The sequence below is a fragment of the Emydura macquarii genome, unplaced genomic scaffold (genome assembly GCF_026122565.2).
Source record: "Emydura macquarii macquarii isolate MOO-44397 ecotype Brisbane River unplaced genomic scaffold, CSIRO-AGI_Emac_v2 contig_2768, whole genome shotgun sequence".
In the NCBI taxonomy this organism is placed as follows: Eukaryota; Metazoa; Chordata; order Testudines; family Chelidae; genus Emydura; species Emydura macquarii.
Genome location: NW_027132905.1, coordinates 51781470 through 51798309, shown reverse-complemented (window position 1 = coordinate 51798309; position 16840 = coordinate 51781470). Strand labels below are relative to the sequence as shown.

General features: G+C 51.4%; 1 protein-coding gene across 1 annotated transcript in view; it reads left to right on the top strand.

Moving 5' to 3' along the window:
• The window catches only part of EPHB2 (EPH receptor B2), a 109257-nt gene extending 100224 nt beyond the window's left edge, over positions 1–9033 (top strand). The window contains exons 13-15 of the mRNA XM_067566271.1: positions 1023–1216; positions 3346–3501; positions 6861–9033. Coding sequence (XP_067422372.1) covers positions 1023–1216; positions 3346–3501; positions 6861–6969 — 459 coding nt within the window. The 3' untranslated portion in view covers positions 6970–9033. The remainder of the gene's footprint in view (positions 1–1022; positions 1217–3345; positions 3502–6860) is intronic.
• The last annotated feature ends 7807 nt before the right edge of the window (positions 9034–16840 follow it).

Here is a 16840-nt window from a genome sequence, read left to right as displayed (position 1 = left end):
TGCCCCAGAGCACGGCCCACTGGACGCCCGGGGCAGTGAAAGGCGAGCCTCCCAGAAGCCTTCCTCACGGCACTGCCGATGGTGGCAGAGGATGTTCCTAGGGGAAGGCCTGTGGGTCACGGGGTTGCATTAGTTCTACAGAGAGAGACCCAGCATCCCCCAGATACATGGGAGACATGGAGAAGCCAAAGAGCCAGCAGAGCAGCAGTTCCTAAGCACGAGGTCCATATGCCAGCCCTGTTCCCGCAGCCGTTTGTGCGGTTTCTAGCCTCCGCTCCATGAGTGCCCCACTGCCGCCCCTCCTCCCCCTGTTCTGTTATCCACACTGGAGCTGAGGTTGCTCCTGCAATCGGAGCTGGCGAGGGACTGTCTAAAGGTATGTGTGCACTGCAGATAAAAACCCCCGGCTGCGGGGCTGTTTCATTGTAGTGTAAACTTCCGGGCTCTGCCTGCAGCCCTCACTCTAGGGGCCTCCCATCTCGCATCTCCAGCCTGCACCCAGAAGTCTACCCTGCAATGAAAGGGCCCCGCATCCCCGGAGTCAATCGGCCACGGGTGTCAAGCCTCAGTGTGGACATGCCCCAAGTGCTCACAGCTGAGTGGGAGGCAGTGGTCAGCACCAGTGCACAGAAAGGCTGGGAACCACTGGGATGGAGGGAGCAGAAAACACTGCCAGGAGGGGAGGGGACAGCTGGCAAAGCTGCCCCGTTCGATAACCCAGCTCTGCGCCTCAGGCACCATTCCATGGATGGGGCCATGGAGCAAACCAGGTGTTTCCTTCCCACAGTGGTGGCCTCTTACCATAAAAATAACTGACTGCACGTGTTAGCAGCGGTGCCAGGAAATCCTGATTCCGGGTGACAGGGGGACACCAGCCCCTGTTGTTCAAGGCTGTCCATGCCCGTCACCCCCTGGAGACGAGATGATGAATAATGCGAATCCAGTGGGCACATGACCCTTGCACTGTCCCATTCCTTGCTAGTCCCATTGCACTGACCGTCTCTTTGCATCTTGCCTTGCAGGTGATAAATGCCATCGAGCAGGATTATCGGCTGCCCCCGCCCATGGACTGCCCCAACGCCTTGCACCAGCTAATGCTCGACTGCTGGCAGAAGGACCGGAACCACAGGCCCAAATTCGGGCAGATTGTCAACACGTTAGACAAAATGATCCGCAACCCCAATAGCCTGAAAGCCATGGCGCCCCTCTCCTCCGGGTAGGTCTCTCCTTTACCACCTTTGGGCGTCTCTTTCAAATGTTGCTATTTCTACTGAACTGCATCACGGGCAGGTGCTCTGCGTCCACACCGGACTGTGACATCTCAGGCATTCAGCCGAAGGTGTGACTAGCCGGAGCAGCCATTGCCCTTGTCTGCAGATGATGCCCTCCGGTGACTGGAGCAGACGTCACCTCCCTTTGGCTGGGATGTGTCCTCCTCCATGTGCTGGGCCATGCGCTACAGAAAACTGGGAATCTATGAAGAGGTTTCTACAGGCTGCAGCTCACTGGGCAGCATTTTAAGCTCTCTTAGAAAACCCAGGACCCAGGTTCTAGTCCAGCCACTGGCCTTTGCCAAGCAGTGGATCCATTACATGGCCCGAGTTCCTCGTGTCGCCATATGAGCATGTTTAGGAGACACGCTGGGGAGGAGACACCTGCAGTGTCAGGACTGCAGACGCCGTTTGTGACAGCGGGCCGTCTGTTCAGTCTGTCAAGGCCCAGGGGTAAGATGAAAAGCCCTTGATAACGGGTTGGGTTCGTAGCTGGAAAGGAAGAGAGAGGGTTTGTTTCTTCTACAGAAATAACATTTTATAACCTAACTCTCCTGATTCAGATTTTGAGCCAGGAGGGAGCAGCTGGTACTGGGGCTGGATGTCTTGTTTGGGGCAGAGAGAGAGGTTGGCATGGAGGTCTGAGCTGGGAAAGAACCAGGAGAGAACCGGAGCTGGTTCAGCCGAGGAGATACATCATTCCAGCTGCCATCTGGGACTTCTGCAGCTCCCTCACTTTCGTTTTCTCTTTCTTTCCTGTGCCTGGCAGAAGCCACCGGCTCCCATCCCGGGGAGGAAGTGCGTGGCTATCCCTCCTCAGTGCCACCCTCGCCATGTAACCTCACCAGGCTCCCTGAAGGAGCAAACAGACTTGGGCACTTCCAAGACAAATCTGTTTTTCAGGAACCATGCAGACGTCACAGACGTTTGGCCTCTTCTCAGAGCCAAACAAAGGGAGTCAGTCCTGAAACAAGGCAAATTTTAATGAGCTGAGGACATCTGCAGCCCTGCAACATCAGTCCTGATTAGTGGTTGGCCCTGGAGGGAGCTCGCTTAAACACAGCCCCTGCCAAAGGAAGAGCATTATGGGCTGGCACCAGCATTACAATCCAGGGCAGGCTTGCTGCTCTGGCAAATACATCAGTGAAGAGCTGTGAAGAATGGGCTAGAGCCACAAGATATTGTGTAGGCAGGATGCAGAAGTGCGTGTCGGCACTAGGATGTGAGTGACTTTGCAGATGCCACAGAGACTTGTCATTATGAATTGTTTCCCTCATGGATCTGCTTTGTTACACCTAAAACCAGGGATCCTCTTTTGGGATATAATCATTCTATTCATTTCTATCGCATCTCTGTGCTGAGTTCCCAGTCCCCTTGCTGACATGCCTATTGACTCCACCTCCAGGAGTTCTGCGTTATTGTCCCCATTTCACAGATGGGGACACTGAGAAACAGAAGGGAGGCAGTGTGCCAGGGCCACATAGTAAATCAGTGGTCGAACTTGGGCTGTATTGTGCTTAGATTAATAGAGTCAGAGATTCCAAGGCCAGAAGAGAGCACTGTGTTCATCTTCTCTGTCCACCTGTATAATTCCCAGAGCAGATCTTGTTTAAAAAATAAATCCAATCTTGATTTAAAAATGGTCACTGATGAAGAATTGACCACAAACCTTTGTAAATTGTTCCAGTGACAGTGAACTACTCTCACTATGACACCTTATTGCCAGTCTGAATTTGTCCATCTTCAACTTCTAGCCATTGGATCGCGCTAGACCTTTCTCTGCTAGATTGAAGAGGCCGTTATTAAACATGTTTTCCCCATGATCAATCTAGATTTGAGCTGCTAAATTTAGCACTGTGGAGAGGGAGAGGTAACATTTCATCCAGCCCCACAAACTCGCTCTGTACGGCTGGGCGACGCTTAGGTGAAGTCATCCACTCGGGGACAGATGGTGAATGATCTTGCTCCAGGAGCATTCCCAGATTTGTCACACCTTCCACTGCCAACCAAGGGTAAAGCAAACCCATCACAGGCTGCCACTAAATCCTGCTCATTTTCTGTCTCTCTGTTTCAGGATTAACCTCCCTTTATTGGACCGCACAATCCCAGATTACACCAGTTTCAACACAGTGGATGAATGGCTGGACGCCATCAAGATGGGCCAGTACAAAGAGAGCTTTGCCAGTGCCGGCTTTACCAACTTCGACGTGGTGTCACAGATGACCATGGAGTGAGTGCCAAGAGCAGTAGCAACAAAACAGAAACAAAGACCTCCAGGGTCTTGGCCATTTTCAGACATGGGGTTTTATATTAATCTGATCTGTATGCTATATTCATAATTTCTTGCCATAAAAGGAAAAGACACCCTCTCCTCCCAGTCATTCCTAGTCTTTTCCATTCCTGCTTGGCCTCTTTAATCTGCTGGCTGAGTATCTGTCTGTCTAGATATTTCTGCACCATTCACCTCCATGCTCTCAGATTGGTTTTCTCCCTCCTATGAAGATGCAGTTCTGCTTGGGGTTCTCCAAAACCCACAATTAGCACAACAATGTCCAGGTGGAACAGTAAAGATTACAGGCATGCCATGACCCCAGTGGATTCGTTGCTGACAAGCACTTGCACGTTGCATAGAAATCACGCCCTGAAAAAGGATTTTGAGAGCTAGGATGGTCTCCAGTTTGTTCCAAATGACCCTGCACGCATTTGAAACAAAGGTATTACCCCCCCACACACACACACCTCCATCCAGCAGTAACAAAAGTGTATCAGGCTCTCCATAGGTTGTTGAAAGCCCAGCTCCAATGGGCTGCTGGAATCCCTTGGGGCTAGTTAAGGCCTCGATGCTTCTGTTAAAAGATTTGCGGTGAGGTGCATCAAACTTTGGAAGCCCTGCCTCAGACAATGGCATGAATGACCCCCCCGCCCAGTAAAGCTGTCTGTACGCACTGGAAAGCTTTGTTTTCTTACGGGTTTGGTGCAGCACAACCTCCAGGAGAGCACACTTACAGCTGGTGCTCAGTCGAAACCTGTTCAGTGAAACTGACCTTTTTGGTTGGGGGTTTTTTTGTTTTGTTCTTTGCCTGGAAATATCCATGGGACAGTTCTGAATGTGTCTGCGTATCCGCAGCACCTCCACAGATTTCTGGAGATGGCTTAGGAAGCTGATAAGCTGAGCGTAGAAACTCCAGTAACAGATGCCGTAGAAAAATGTGAGAGCAACTGAAGAGGGGTGAGAGGGAAGCTGTGGTAGGGAAGGAGCACTGGGGGACAAGCTGTGGAACACAGTGCCAGCACTGTGACCCCAAGAGCTCTGCCCAAACAGGTGGCTGCGTTTGCAGTGTGTCCAGTAAAAACAGACCCAAATTCAGCCTTCTCCGTGTCTCTGGACTGGGGAGCTGCAGATGACGGTATCCACAGAGCTGGTCACTGATTCAGTGACTCTGAAACATCCTGGAGATGGCTCGGTTTTGCCAAAGTTCTGACTGAGCCCAGGCAGGTGTTGAAATCTGCCGAGATTCCTGCCAGCTTGGCCCCCTGGCTCCTCAGCAGTCTGCTTCCAGGTGCTCTGGCTCCAAGAAATCCTGCCATGCCCACTGCGACCGAGCCGGGGACCCAGGGTCCATGGCTCCAGGGCAGTCCATCAGGCAAGCTGTGGCTCCGTTCCCTTTTGTGGAGAATTTCCAAATTTTGGAGTTTTGTTCATAATCAGAACAAAAGCAAATGTTGAAATATCGAAATCCTCTGTGAGACGGACGCCCTGTTCATCAGCGCGGCCAGAAACGAGATTGCTCAGCAACGCATCAGCCTGAAAGCAGAGGAGGGAGCAGAAAGTTCCCTGAGCAAGTCTGCCCACACCACAAATTCCAGCATGAGAGCAAAGGCTGTGGAGGCTGGGTGCTGAGGGTTTTAGAGATGCCCGTTTTTGGGACTTGTGGTGCAATAAAGGGTGCTGGCAATCTGAGCATCAGTATCTGTCCGTGCAGGGAGGGAGGGAAGGTCCATGCAGAGACCAGCACCCAGAAGCTGGACTTCCCTGGGGAGTTTAGCACAGAGGATGCTGTCTGAGAGCTGCTTTAATGGTTGGCAGCCCGCTTGGGGCTGCCTATGAGCCACAGGATGTAGCTCTGTGCTTGTTGGCCCATGACTCTCTGGCCAGCCTTGGCATGCCTCCCATGTGAGGCTTGTGACTGGAGGCGGCAAAGGGCCCATGCAAGCACTACTGTATGACTCCTGTGCTGCAGGAATGGTCCCGCAGTCCCTTGCAGCTCCTGTTCGGCCAGTCGAACGGAGAGCCTCTGATTTGCAGCAGTGAATTCGTCCCCTACAAGAATAGGCCATTCATAGTGCCAGCCCGCTGCTTCCCTGGGACTTGTGGCCAGGCTGAGGAATAGAATTCACTTGTTCTGGAAAAAACCTCACAGCCGCTGGGTAAGGTCATGGTACAGCGTTAGCTGGGGGACAAGAGCTTGGGGCCTACTCGCCCCCAACTTGGCAGTGACCAGAAGTGGTTCCTCTCGGACAGCTATTCGGCAACTTGTGTGCAATGAGCTGCCAACCCCAGTCCTCGTGGGAAGGTTCTTGGTATCCCCCCCCACACAGTATCACCACTGCTGGCACTAATCTACCGTGCTTACTGGCGGTCTCCTCAGAGACGCTAAACGGTGAAAGACTGACGGTCTTAGAGAAGGGTCCTTTGGGATGGAGCTGAGTTGCAATAACGGGGGCCGCTTCCCGCTGACCCACATACATGATGACAGTGGGACCCGTAGGAATACGCAGATAATAATAATAAATAATTGATAAATAACAAGGTAACGCTTTTCATTCAGAGATCGCAAAGTGCTTTTCAAAGAAAGGTCAGTATCGTGCTCCCCATGGTACAGGTGTGAAAACTGAAGGACAGAAATGTGATGATGGGTGGACGAACGGCTGATATAAGAAATGCCATATTGGCTCAGACCACTGGTCCACCTAGCCCAGTCTCCTGTCTTCTGACAGTGGCCAATGCCAGGTGCTTCAGAAGGAATGAGCAGAACAGGGCAATCATTGAGTGATCCATCCCCTGTTGTTCACTCCCAGCTTCTGGCCGTCAGAGGCTTAGGGACATCCAGAACACATGGTTACGTCCTTGACCGTCTTGACTAATAGCCATTGATGGATCTGTCTTCCGTGACATCAGGGCTGTCAATTCTAAACCTTTCATCAGCAACAAATTCACGTCGTTTGTTGCTGTGTAATGCTTGGCAGAGTTCTGACCATGGGGCTGAGCTGTTAGCTGTCAGTTCTGAATACAGTGTGTGGCATAGCACCATCTTGGGCATACTGCAGGTACCTAACAGGAAGTGCAGAGGCGAGGAGTAGTAAGCTAGGGAGAGACTTGGGGACAGACAAAGTCCTGAGGCTCTGAATGAGAGACCAAATCCAGTTTAACCCGTTACACTGCTGTAGTAATAGTTTAGTAGAAGCAACTCTGAGACTCCCCGCTTCCTCAAGAACACTGTGCAGATAGATGTTCAGCATATGGGCTTGTTCTGTGTGTGAACAGGATTCATTCCTGGCCTTTATTGTGTGTTTGTTTTTATTCCAAAGGGACATTCTGCGAGTTGGGGTCACTTTAGCAGGACATCAGAAGAAAATTCTGAACAGTATCCAAGTGATGCGAGCACAGATGAATCAGATCCAATCTGTTGAGGTTTGATGTTCACACGTCCTCACATTCCTCTTCCGCAAGGCCCTTCTCCTCTTTGTCCCTGTTCGTTCAAGCTTCAGTTCTTGAGTGTTCTGCATTCACCAGAGACAGGCAGCTGCTCTAAGGATCATGGCAACAGGGAAAAACACCCTAACAATAACAAGAAGTTGCCAAGAGCTTCTAGAATTTAAGCAATGGAAAAAGGGAACAAGGAAGACAAATATTTTGGGGAAAAAACTATGAAATATTTTTAAATAATAATAATAATACAAAAGCAATGGCATTTTCAAAAAGGGCTCTGAGATCAACAGGAGTCTCCAAAGGGAGATAAAAGAGCAGATCCTTTTGTTTCCTTCTTGCACAAGCCTACTCCAGCAGGTCTCGAACACCTCTGGAGCAAAGAGACTTTTTCAAGAAGATGAAAGCAAAGTAAAGACGTGGGAAGTGCTCCTCCTTTTCTCCCTTGGGATGGCGGCTCTGGGGACATCCTCCATCCAGCAATCGTCCCTGATAGCCCCCTCCTGGAGAATCAAAGGGGGAGAGAGAGCTGAGAAGTTCTTGCCGCGTAATGGACCAAGTGCATCTGAAAAATGACAAACTTTTGCAAAGCTGAAGATTTTTGTAAAACAAACAAACTGAGACTAGGAGTCTTTTTTCCTGCAGATGAGAAGGAACCTTGAACCCATTGGGGGTGGGGGATGGGAAAACCAATCCTTTTTACAGCTCTTATTTGCCCTTGACATGGAACAGTTTAGTGAGTGATGCGTTTTCCAAGGGTCCGCCCATCTACCCCTCCAATGGCATCATTGTCTCATACATATCATATGCACAAGACTTTTAGTGATCTCCTCACTAGTTGCCAATGACCTTTTCTCAGAAGACTTCCCAAGTACAGTATGTAGTAGTTTTTGATTACAAATGCTGACGTGTACATTTATTTTTCTGTTGTTGTTGGTTGGAGATATGTCCTTTTACCTTGTTTTGTTTACAACCATTTGTGGGTTTGGGGCTGGATTTTGTTTCTTGGTTAGTTGGTTGGGTTTTTTATGAAACGGAACTGACATTTCCAGGCTTCATATCTCTCAAGAACTTCAACCTTCTCCCTGTGGAAGGAGAATTGCAGCATACTGACTAGACGACATGCCTAGGGCAAGTTTTTTATAGTCACATTTCCTCCTGTTCGCCTGTTTGTTATTTTGTCATTTCCATTGTCTGACAGCTGTTTAATGGCTGTGTGTCCAGCTAAAATAACCACTTGCCCAGCGGGGGCTGCTGCTGCAGGGCGGGGCAGGGTCGGGTCCCAGCGGGTTTTGTGGATGGGGAAAGAGGAGTCATTCCACAGCTCATTATTGGAGCTCTTTGGAGATGTGTGACTGTTTACAGAGGTGAGGACCTAAGAGCTTTGCTGGTCCCAGCAGCTGCGACAAAAGCAAATGTGGTGTGTACACCAGAGAGAGGGAGGAGTGATGCACTGGGACCAGCAGCCGGTATCTTCAGAGGCACCTGGCATAAGGTTTCTCAGAGTTGGGACTCCGTCACTGGCCAGGGTGGAAATCATTCATTGTGATACCTAAGCTCTAGGCGGCTGCGTTCTGTGCCCCTCAGATGCTTAGCCCACTTCCTCAGGAGGTGCTTTCTGTGGCCAAAGCTTCGTTCTCGGCCACCACCTCTAGGGGAGTCCGAAACAGCGAAAGCGAAAACTCATCAACAAAGGGGCTGGCCAAGCGCGCCACAGCATCTGGGTTTGTAACTCACTGAAATAAAGTCTTTAGCTGCAGAGCAATCCCCTGCTGTGTGTAAATACCACCGGACAAGCCACAGGGCAGTGCAGGAAAGCAAAGTCTTGCATTTGCTCTTGTGGCTTTCATCACCCTGTGTCCTTCTGGGCAGGTGCAGTGTCTCCAGGTCGTTTGGTTTGCAGTGGCCTGGGGCCTTGAAGACACGTTCACAGGGAGCTGGTGTTGTTTTATTTCCCAGTGGCTAAAGCCAGAGGGAAAAGCATGTGGTGTGGATGGAGCCCTATGTCTGGCTCACCCTCCTGGGCCATGCAGGCTCAGACTGGAGTGTTTGTAAAACACGTCAATCCCTGTACAAAATACTCAACATCTTCCCCTTAAGATTTGATTGGGAGAAAAACCATGGCTGAAAGACAGGGCCCAGTGAGTCTTGGGCCACCCCTCTGCTCAGCTCTGTTCTCTGTGGTGCACAGACACAGCAGCGGGAGCCTGAAATACAAAGCCTGCCTCTCAAGGGTCTGTTCATCTGAAATCTGTCTAGCTACTGGGACCGGTTTTCACATGGCCTGACAGCCAGTCACTGGAATTCTGGGACCCTCTGTAACTGGGCAGTGCCATGGGCAGTGGGCCATAGTCAGTTCTCAGTGACCTCAGTGTAAATTCAGAGCAACCCCTCTGAAGTTAATGGCATTGCTCCAGATTTCACTGAGAGTAGAATTCGGCCCCGTGTCTGATGGTTGGGGTGAGAAACAAGCAAAGGAAGCAGACTGACATAACACCAATTGTAGGCTCCTGGGGGCTGGGAGCATCAGCTGACTGTGCTGCGTTCTGCCATACAGCCAAGCCAGTCTTTATCTGTGTGTTCAACGGAAGTGTGTGTAAACTGGCCGGGTGTGTAACAAGCACCGTACCTGATAATGGTGTGGTCTGGATTTACAGGATGGGCGCACAGGAGACGACAGAGCACGCCTAGTGTTTCCAGGGGCGTAGTGGGAAAATGGAAGCCTTCCTGCGCACTCAGTAACCAGGGGGCGAGCAGAGCACCCGAAGGAAATGTGTCCATGCTGCAGCTCTCTCCCCCACTGGAGATGCTACATTTTAACATGTAGAGATCAGCAGTGTCACCCAAGGAGACTGTATGAGGCGGCTCAGTGCCAGCCCTGGGGAATGGAAGCACGGGGCCGTACTATGTCGTATAGCCAGAGCCAACCAGTTGCTCTGTGCACAAGGAAAGCTGAGTGCAAGGGGAGCTGCTCTGTAGAAAACCAACCAGCAAATTCCAATGGGGCAACCATCTGGAATGATCACATCATCTCTTGCATTGTCTTTCCTAGACAATGCTTGACTGGTCTGTGCCATCCATTACATGCTTCCATAAACTCAGTCAGAGTGGTGGCCAGGGTGCAGCCCTCAGCCGGTCGCCTTCGGACAGGTTCTGGGGTGAACTTATGATCCTGTCCATTTGGAGATGTTCTATCTTGATGCACTCAATCTCTTCACCAGCCAGCTGGTATAATACACGTCTAACTACCTGACCCCGCCCACTGTGAAAGAAGGGATTGTACAGAGCAGTGGATGCCATCATTTGCATGGGATGTAGCAGCCACATAGTGAATAGAAAGAGGCATATCTTCATTTCTTCCACGGACCAAAAATGACCTGGTGTCAATACAGTTAGTGCATGTTTTCTCGTCTGTTCATACCAGGCCTCACTGTGACATCTTACCAGGGACTGGCGGAGAATGAGACGTAAATGGAAAGCGCTAAGAATGCACCACATCTCTGCAGCTCTCCAGCCACAGTCCAACGTCCCTCACTCTCCCTTCGTCTGGTAATGCCTCTGGAGTTAGCGTCTGCTCCGAGGAGAGCAGAGCGCCACTGGAGTGACTTTAAAACACTGATATTTCAGGGTGTAAAATGTGCTATTATGAAACATTCTTCGAGTGGCAAAAACCAGATTCATACAGAGGCGCCGGGAACAAGTGACAAAGTAACTTTGACACTGTGACACAATGCTGTGTGTGCATGTGTGTGTGTTGTAGCAATTCCATCTTGCTGAGTGTGTCAGTCAGCTGGTAGCAATTTTTGCTGTTCCCCTCTAGCAGGGCAGCCTGGCTTCCAGACCTAGGAGTCTCTTCCTCCTCTAGCTTCTCACTGTCCATCTTCCAGCTGCTACAGCCCAGTACTGATGGGGTCTGGTAGGAGAACGGTGTTGGAATTCCAAAGTGATGTTGAAAATAGCAATAAACAAGTCAAGCAATGACTCGTCCTGAGTGTAGATACCATGACTGAGCAGCAAGGAGCAGAAAGAGCAGGATGGAAGGTGCTGGTGCAAAGTACCAGAGGCCCGAGGATGACACATTTAACAAGCAACTTTTAGCTTTCACCTCCAGCCCCGTAAGTAGAAGAAGGTCCAGGAGCTATTTGGGGTCAAAGAAAAAGACCCTTGGAAGCACTTTCGCTCTAGCTCTGCCGTGAGAAGTTGCTTCCTCACCGCCACAGTGCAGGAAGGAGTGAGCGGAGCCGTTGGGGGTTCACCATTCAGGGATTCATCTTTTGTCTTGTGTCTCAAAGATAAGGAATTGTGGGCCAGTTCCTCGACTGCTGTGAATAGACAAAACGCCATTGAAATCAAAGGGTCTGTGCCAGCTTACACCAGCTGAGGAGCTGCTCAGTTAGGTTCTTTATCTGTACGGAGCATTCACCCACCAAACAGTGGCCAGTAACTTTCAGTGCTAGTGCACCATGCAGGGGGCTTCCACACCAGCTGGGTACATGCTGCTCACAACAGTTATTAATTCATTCTATAGTGATATCAGCTGATTGTCGTGGTGCACAAGTGAAGGGGCTTGTTGCCTCTCTCCCTTACACCAGGGTAGCCCTGGTGGCGTCACTGGTCTAGCTCCAGATTTACCCCTGCGTAAGCAAGTGGAGAACCATTTGCAGTAGAGCATAGAACATAGTCACCAGCGCAAGGCAGAGAGGAAAGCAGTGATTACCTCGTCATTGCACGGACAAAGGATTGTAGAAGATCACAGTCTAGCTGGGGTGGCAGGAGTCTGCCATCCCAGTCACCCGAGAGGCTGTACCCACTTAGATTGCAAAGCAGAGCCGGGGAGGAGAGGAAATCACCAGTACAGAGTTAGTCCAAAGGTTTGGCGTTTTGACAGCTGAAGGGAAGGGGATGTTTTATCGTGTAACGGTGGGAAGAACGAATCCACCCCTGCTTCAGTCCATTTCTTGGGTCTGGGCAATAACCAGGGTCTTTTCCTCCAGCAGCAATGGAGCATGTCTGCTGCGGAGGTTACCTTCACTGGCCTTTCCTGGGAGCTTCTCCATGTCTCTCCTCCGCTCTGTGTTAGGAAGGAAGGCTGGGTGGAGTCAGAGTCCTTGCATTCTGCGAGCTCAGCTCTGCCTGCTCCTGATTGCATCAGAGGAAGCCAAATCTAGGGCATGGTAATCTCCGCAGCGCACAAGAGTTGACGCTGACTTGGGGAGTGGGGTGAATGACTGTGATCCAAGATACTCTCTCACCCTGTTGTCCTAGTAACAAATAAGGGGCGCCGGGGGGAGAACTAATGAAACCTTCAGGGCAGGGTGACAGTTGAGCTGGAATTTTTCCTGTGTCATCTGTGGGGAGTGGAGGGATGAAGGATGGTGATGGAGCCGTTGCCCTTCCTTCACCCTCTTCACCCATCACAATATTCCCAGTGCCTGAGACACATGCAGTTCAAAGTGCAGCCCCGGACTTGCGCTGGCGGCTGAGTTCATGGCAGAAGGGACCTGCCGACGTTAGCCTCTGTCTTATTGTGACCTGCCGCTCGGGGTGTGGAAATGCAAAGAGGATTTGGAGGAATTCCCGCAGGAAGGAATAGGCTGCACTGGCCGTCTGTGTGTGACCTGCCCGGGGCTGGTCTGAGCCCAGAGGTGTGAGGAGCGGTGGGCAGTGAGGGAGCTGTATGATCAGAGGGCCTCTGATTTTTGCACAAAAATATCCTTTTGGGATCACACTGTGTGCGATTATGCAGTGAGCTCGCACGGGGGAGCCGCAGAGAAAACACAAGCAACGTCCTGCTAGCTCCATGTAGCGAACCAGCTGCAGGCAGCAGCACGCCCGCCTGGCTGGTTCACACGTGTAATGCCGCTCAGCGTGTCAAGCTCACCCTCCACGCTAGGGAGATTTGAAGGCTCCAGGCCCGGATGCTGGAAGGTAGTGAGTGCCAGGGTGGCACTGAAATGACGCCCGCCCCAGAGCAATCCAGTCTTGGTTTTGCCCACTGCTCAGAACAAAGGGCCTGGTTACCCAGAGATAAATTGGTCCTTGGTATCATGGTGAGCTAGAGTGGGGGAGGGACGAAGTGAGGGGACTGCTCGTGGGGTGGCATTTCTGCCGGAGCCTGTCTGCGGCGCCCTGCAAGCTGCCGGGAGAGGCAGAGAAGGGGAATGGTGCCCCTTGCCATCTGCTTCTTCGCCAACGTGAGCGCTAGTGGCTTTTACAGCCCCAAGCATTTTCTTGTGTTTCCTTTTAGGTTTGACTGATCCTCCTGGTGGGCAGAGTTGAACCCCCGTCCCCACCTGCCCCTGTAGTCACGCCAGCCAGCCAGGCGCCTGAGGCAGGGGCGTAGCTATGGGTGGACTATGCTTTGAAAGCAGGCCCACTCCACCAGATATTAAGTAAGTCGTCCCACGTTTTTATCAGCCTCTGTTTCGCTTGTGCCCACCCGTGTCAGTCTCAGGCCCTGCCAAAAAATCAGTTCTGGCTTCACCTCTGGCCTGAAGTGCTGCCTGGCTGGGCGAGGAGCCCTCCTTCTTTAATGTCCGCCAAGCACTTTGCAATCCCAAGAGTCTGCCTCTGCTGGGCCCTTTGAGCCAGTCTAGCACTGGGAGTGGTGGGAATAAACCTACAGCTTTAATCAGCTCATGGTTTGATTGTGAGGCTCACAGCGCCTGGTGGTGCTCCTGGAGTTCTGGGGTCATGCGAGACTCTGGGCTTTTATAAAAACAAAACGAAAATAAAACCCAAACAGGTGCCATTCCTAGTTCTTGTTTGTAGAGAGACACTGTGACAGGTGCCCCCAAAGCCATGCAGAGAGACCTCAAAGCTGTGAACGGGGACCCCAGAGGCGCCAGGCTAGCAGGCAGAGACAGCCCCAACGCGGAGCATTTCTGCTAATCTCAGGATTGCTTCGGGCCGGACTCAGGAGCTTTGGCCACTCGGGACTGGCAGATGCTTACAGCAGCACCCGGGCCAGGTGAGCTCTGTGTGGGACCATAGAGCCGAAGGGAAGTGGGCAGGGAGGGAGGGGGCAATACGGGCATGAAGTGGGTATGATAGGGAAGGGTTGTTCCCCTCCCCCTTTTTATTAAGGAAAGCATTTCTCGGGAGATGCCAGCCAAAGCATGAGGAGAGCTCCCGGTCAGTGCAGAAGAGAGCAGTGCAGCGTGGCCCCACCAGCCGTTCTGACGGGTCAGCAACTGTGCAAGGAGCTGCTGGGCCCGCCCAGGCTCGGGAAAGCTGGTAAAAAATGAATCAATTCAACTTTCTTCCATCGAATAATGGAATGCGGCAAGGAAATGTGTCGGCTTCAACTAAAGTTTTGCTGGGCGGGTTTCTCACGTCCAGGCTATCCCTGCAGAGAGATGAGAGCAAGCGACATGCCCACCCCAGAGCAGCCGCTAACCCGGGGGTCAGGACCCTTCCCTAGAGTCAGGCAGAACAGGGCTTTGAAAACAGATGTCCCACAGCCCGAGTGAGAGCCTGTCTGCCGTTGTAGGAGGGTCTCGTTTACGTTCAGAATTGGAATGAAACCAAAATTCAAAAGCAAAGCAGAGTTCTTCTCTGGCCAGCCCAACTTCTGAGGCTGGACGTGAGGCTGGCTTCTCTGGGGCTGAGTTCCTTGCAGATCTGCAACCAGCTCCAAACGTCTCTGCCATGGGCCAGTGCTCTCTGTGGCATCTCCTCCCAGTATAAAGTTACCACAGGACACACAGGGCTTGTCATTCAGGCCAGGCGAGCAGAGGAAGCATGAAGCCAGCGTGCTTTGCCCCTGAACCATAATGAGGTCCATGCCCCAGCTCCCTGCGCTGCCTAGCCTCTCTGGGACTAAGTTGCCCTTGGTATCCTGAGCCCTGCAGGCTCCCCATGGAGCAATGAGCAAATTGTCACAGACTTGGACACAAGGCAAGAAACAGTGAGCGTGTGCTCGTGGGGTGATGAGCAGGCCCAGCTCTGTAACACAGATACACCCAACGTGGGCTTCTCCTGCATGCCAGAAGCACAGCACAGCTGAATCCTCTTGCGTCCCCACCTCCTGGTCCGGAGCAGCTGTGCAGCCGGACGCGGTTAGCCCCAGCATGAAGGAGCCCTGCAAGTCCAACCATGGGGTCAGGCCCTGCATGCTCTTTACCGTGGGATTGGTCAGTGTAAGGGCAGCGTGCTGGTGGAGCAAAGCACTGAGTCTGTGTTCTGGAAGTGCTGCTGTTGGTTCCCTGAGCCCCGGAGAGTGGGGAGGAGTGAGAACGATTCACTAGTCACACCTTGGACTAGGTGCTAGGTACCTTAGTTCTGGTCCCAGCTCTGCCAGCACCTCTGTGACTTCATGCGAGTCATTTCCCCTCCCTGTGCCTCCGGTGTGCAGTGAGCTCAGTTAATTAGTAATGCGCATTGTGATCCTCCATTCGGTGATTTAGAAAGGCGGAAGGTTGTATTAAGAGCCATGACTTGCTTTGTAGCAACCGTCTTCTGCACAGCTAGCGCCTTGTGTGGCAGCCACAATTCCTGCTGACGCTGGGCTTGAGAGCGGGGTGGAGCTTGGTGAAGGTGCGAAATAATGGTGAGCCTCCATTTAATGTAGATTGGGCTGGGTTGGGTGACGCGACGTCCTTGGCTAGAGCACTAGCAGCCGTCTCACACCTCAGTGCGCTTCTGAGAAACCCCAGAGAGCAAGGCAGCTATTGCAACAAATCTCCCTCCGGCAGAATCTGTATCTGTCCCTACTCCTGGGCCTCTACACCCAGAGCCAGGGTCGGCAATACAGTGGGAAAGCTAACTGCTCTCCCATAAGGAAACCCTTCAGTGCCCACCTAGCGAACGCCGTAGGGAGGTGAACATCCCATACAGAAGTTGCTTGTGTCAAGTAGTGAAAAGAATGGCTGAGGATAATGGCAGTGCCTCTTCCTACCTGACAGCATCTACCTGCAGGAGACGTTTTAATATGGTCCATGCAATGCTGGGGAATTTCCTTTTCAAAGAGCGGGGCTGAATAGCACTAGCCCATGATGCATGTGAGAGGTTCAGGAAAAGGTGCTGACATTATTCACGAATAAGGAATTTGTGGCTGAACGTCCATTTTGCTGTGTTCCTACTTCATCTCTTGGCTCACAAGGTGGTTAATGGTCTGTGTGGCATCACAGACTCTCACGGCTCGATGTGTGAAGCCCTCCTGGGAAGGGAGCGGGATCCTTTGACTTCTCAAAGACAAACAACTAATCACTGTTTCATCTGCTCGTTAGCCACCCAACACTTGCCTCATGGATTGACCTTGTTTTTCTGGTGGGCCCAATCCTGGTTACCTGCTCTGTCTAGCCCTGTACATTGGCTGTGGCCCTGTGGACAATGTAATGCTTTTCATGACAGTATTTGTATTTTTTTTAAACATGAATGGGGAGATAACGTGCAGGTCCTTGTCACACAGGGGTATGTGTCTTCCATTCAGACCAGGGCTTCCCCTGGCTTTGTCAAACATCTTTGGATGTTACTCAGAAAAAATGAAATAAATCGGATGTATTTATAAACGAAACAGAAACCTGCTGCTCCAATGCCTTTGTAGGAGTATTTTTAACAAAGCATTTTTTCAAAATAAATGTGAATTGTAAAGTTTGATGCAGTTGCTCCTGGTTTTTCCTTCCTTGCTGCCTCTTCCAACTTTTTGCCCTCCCCAGTAATATTGCTCCAGTGTAACGCTGCACTAGGGAAACAAAAGGTTTTGATCCATTAGCGAGACCCAGCCAGAATGACTGCATGATACATGCCTGGGACATGCCCTTATGGTTAGATAGCTAGCAGAGGGAATGGTGCTAATTTTAGCTAAGTGTAAAGTGATGTTGGCTGGTAATGGATACATTTGCCCCTTTTCTCTGTTTGT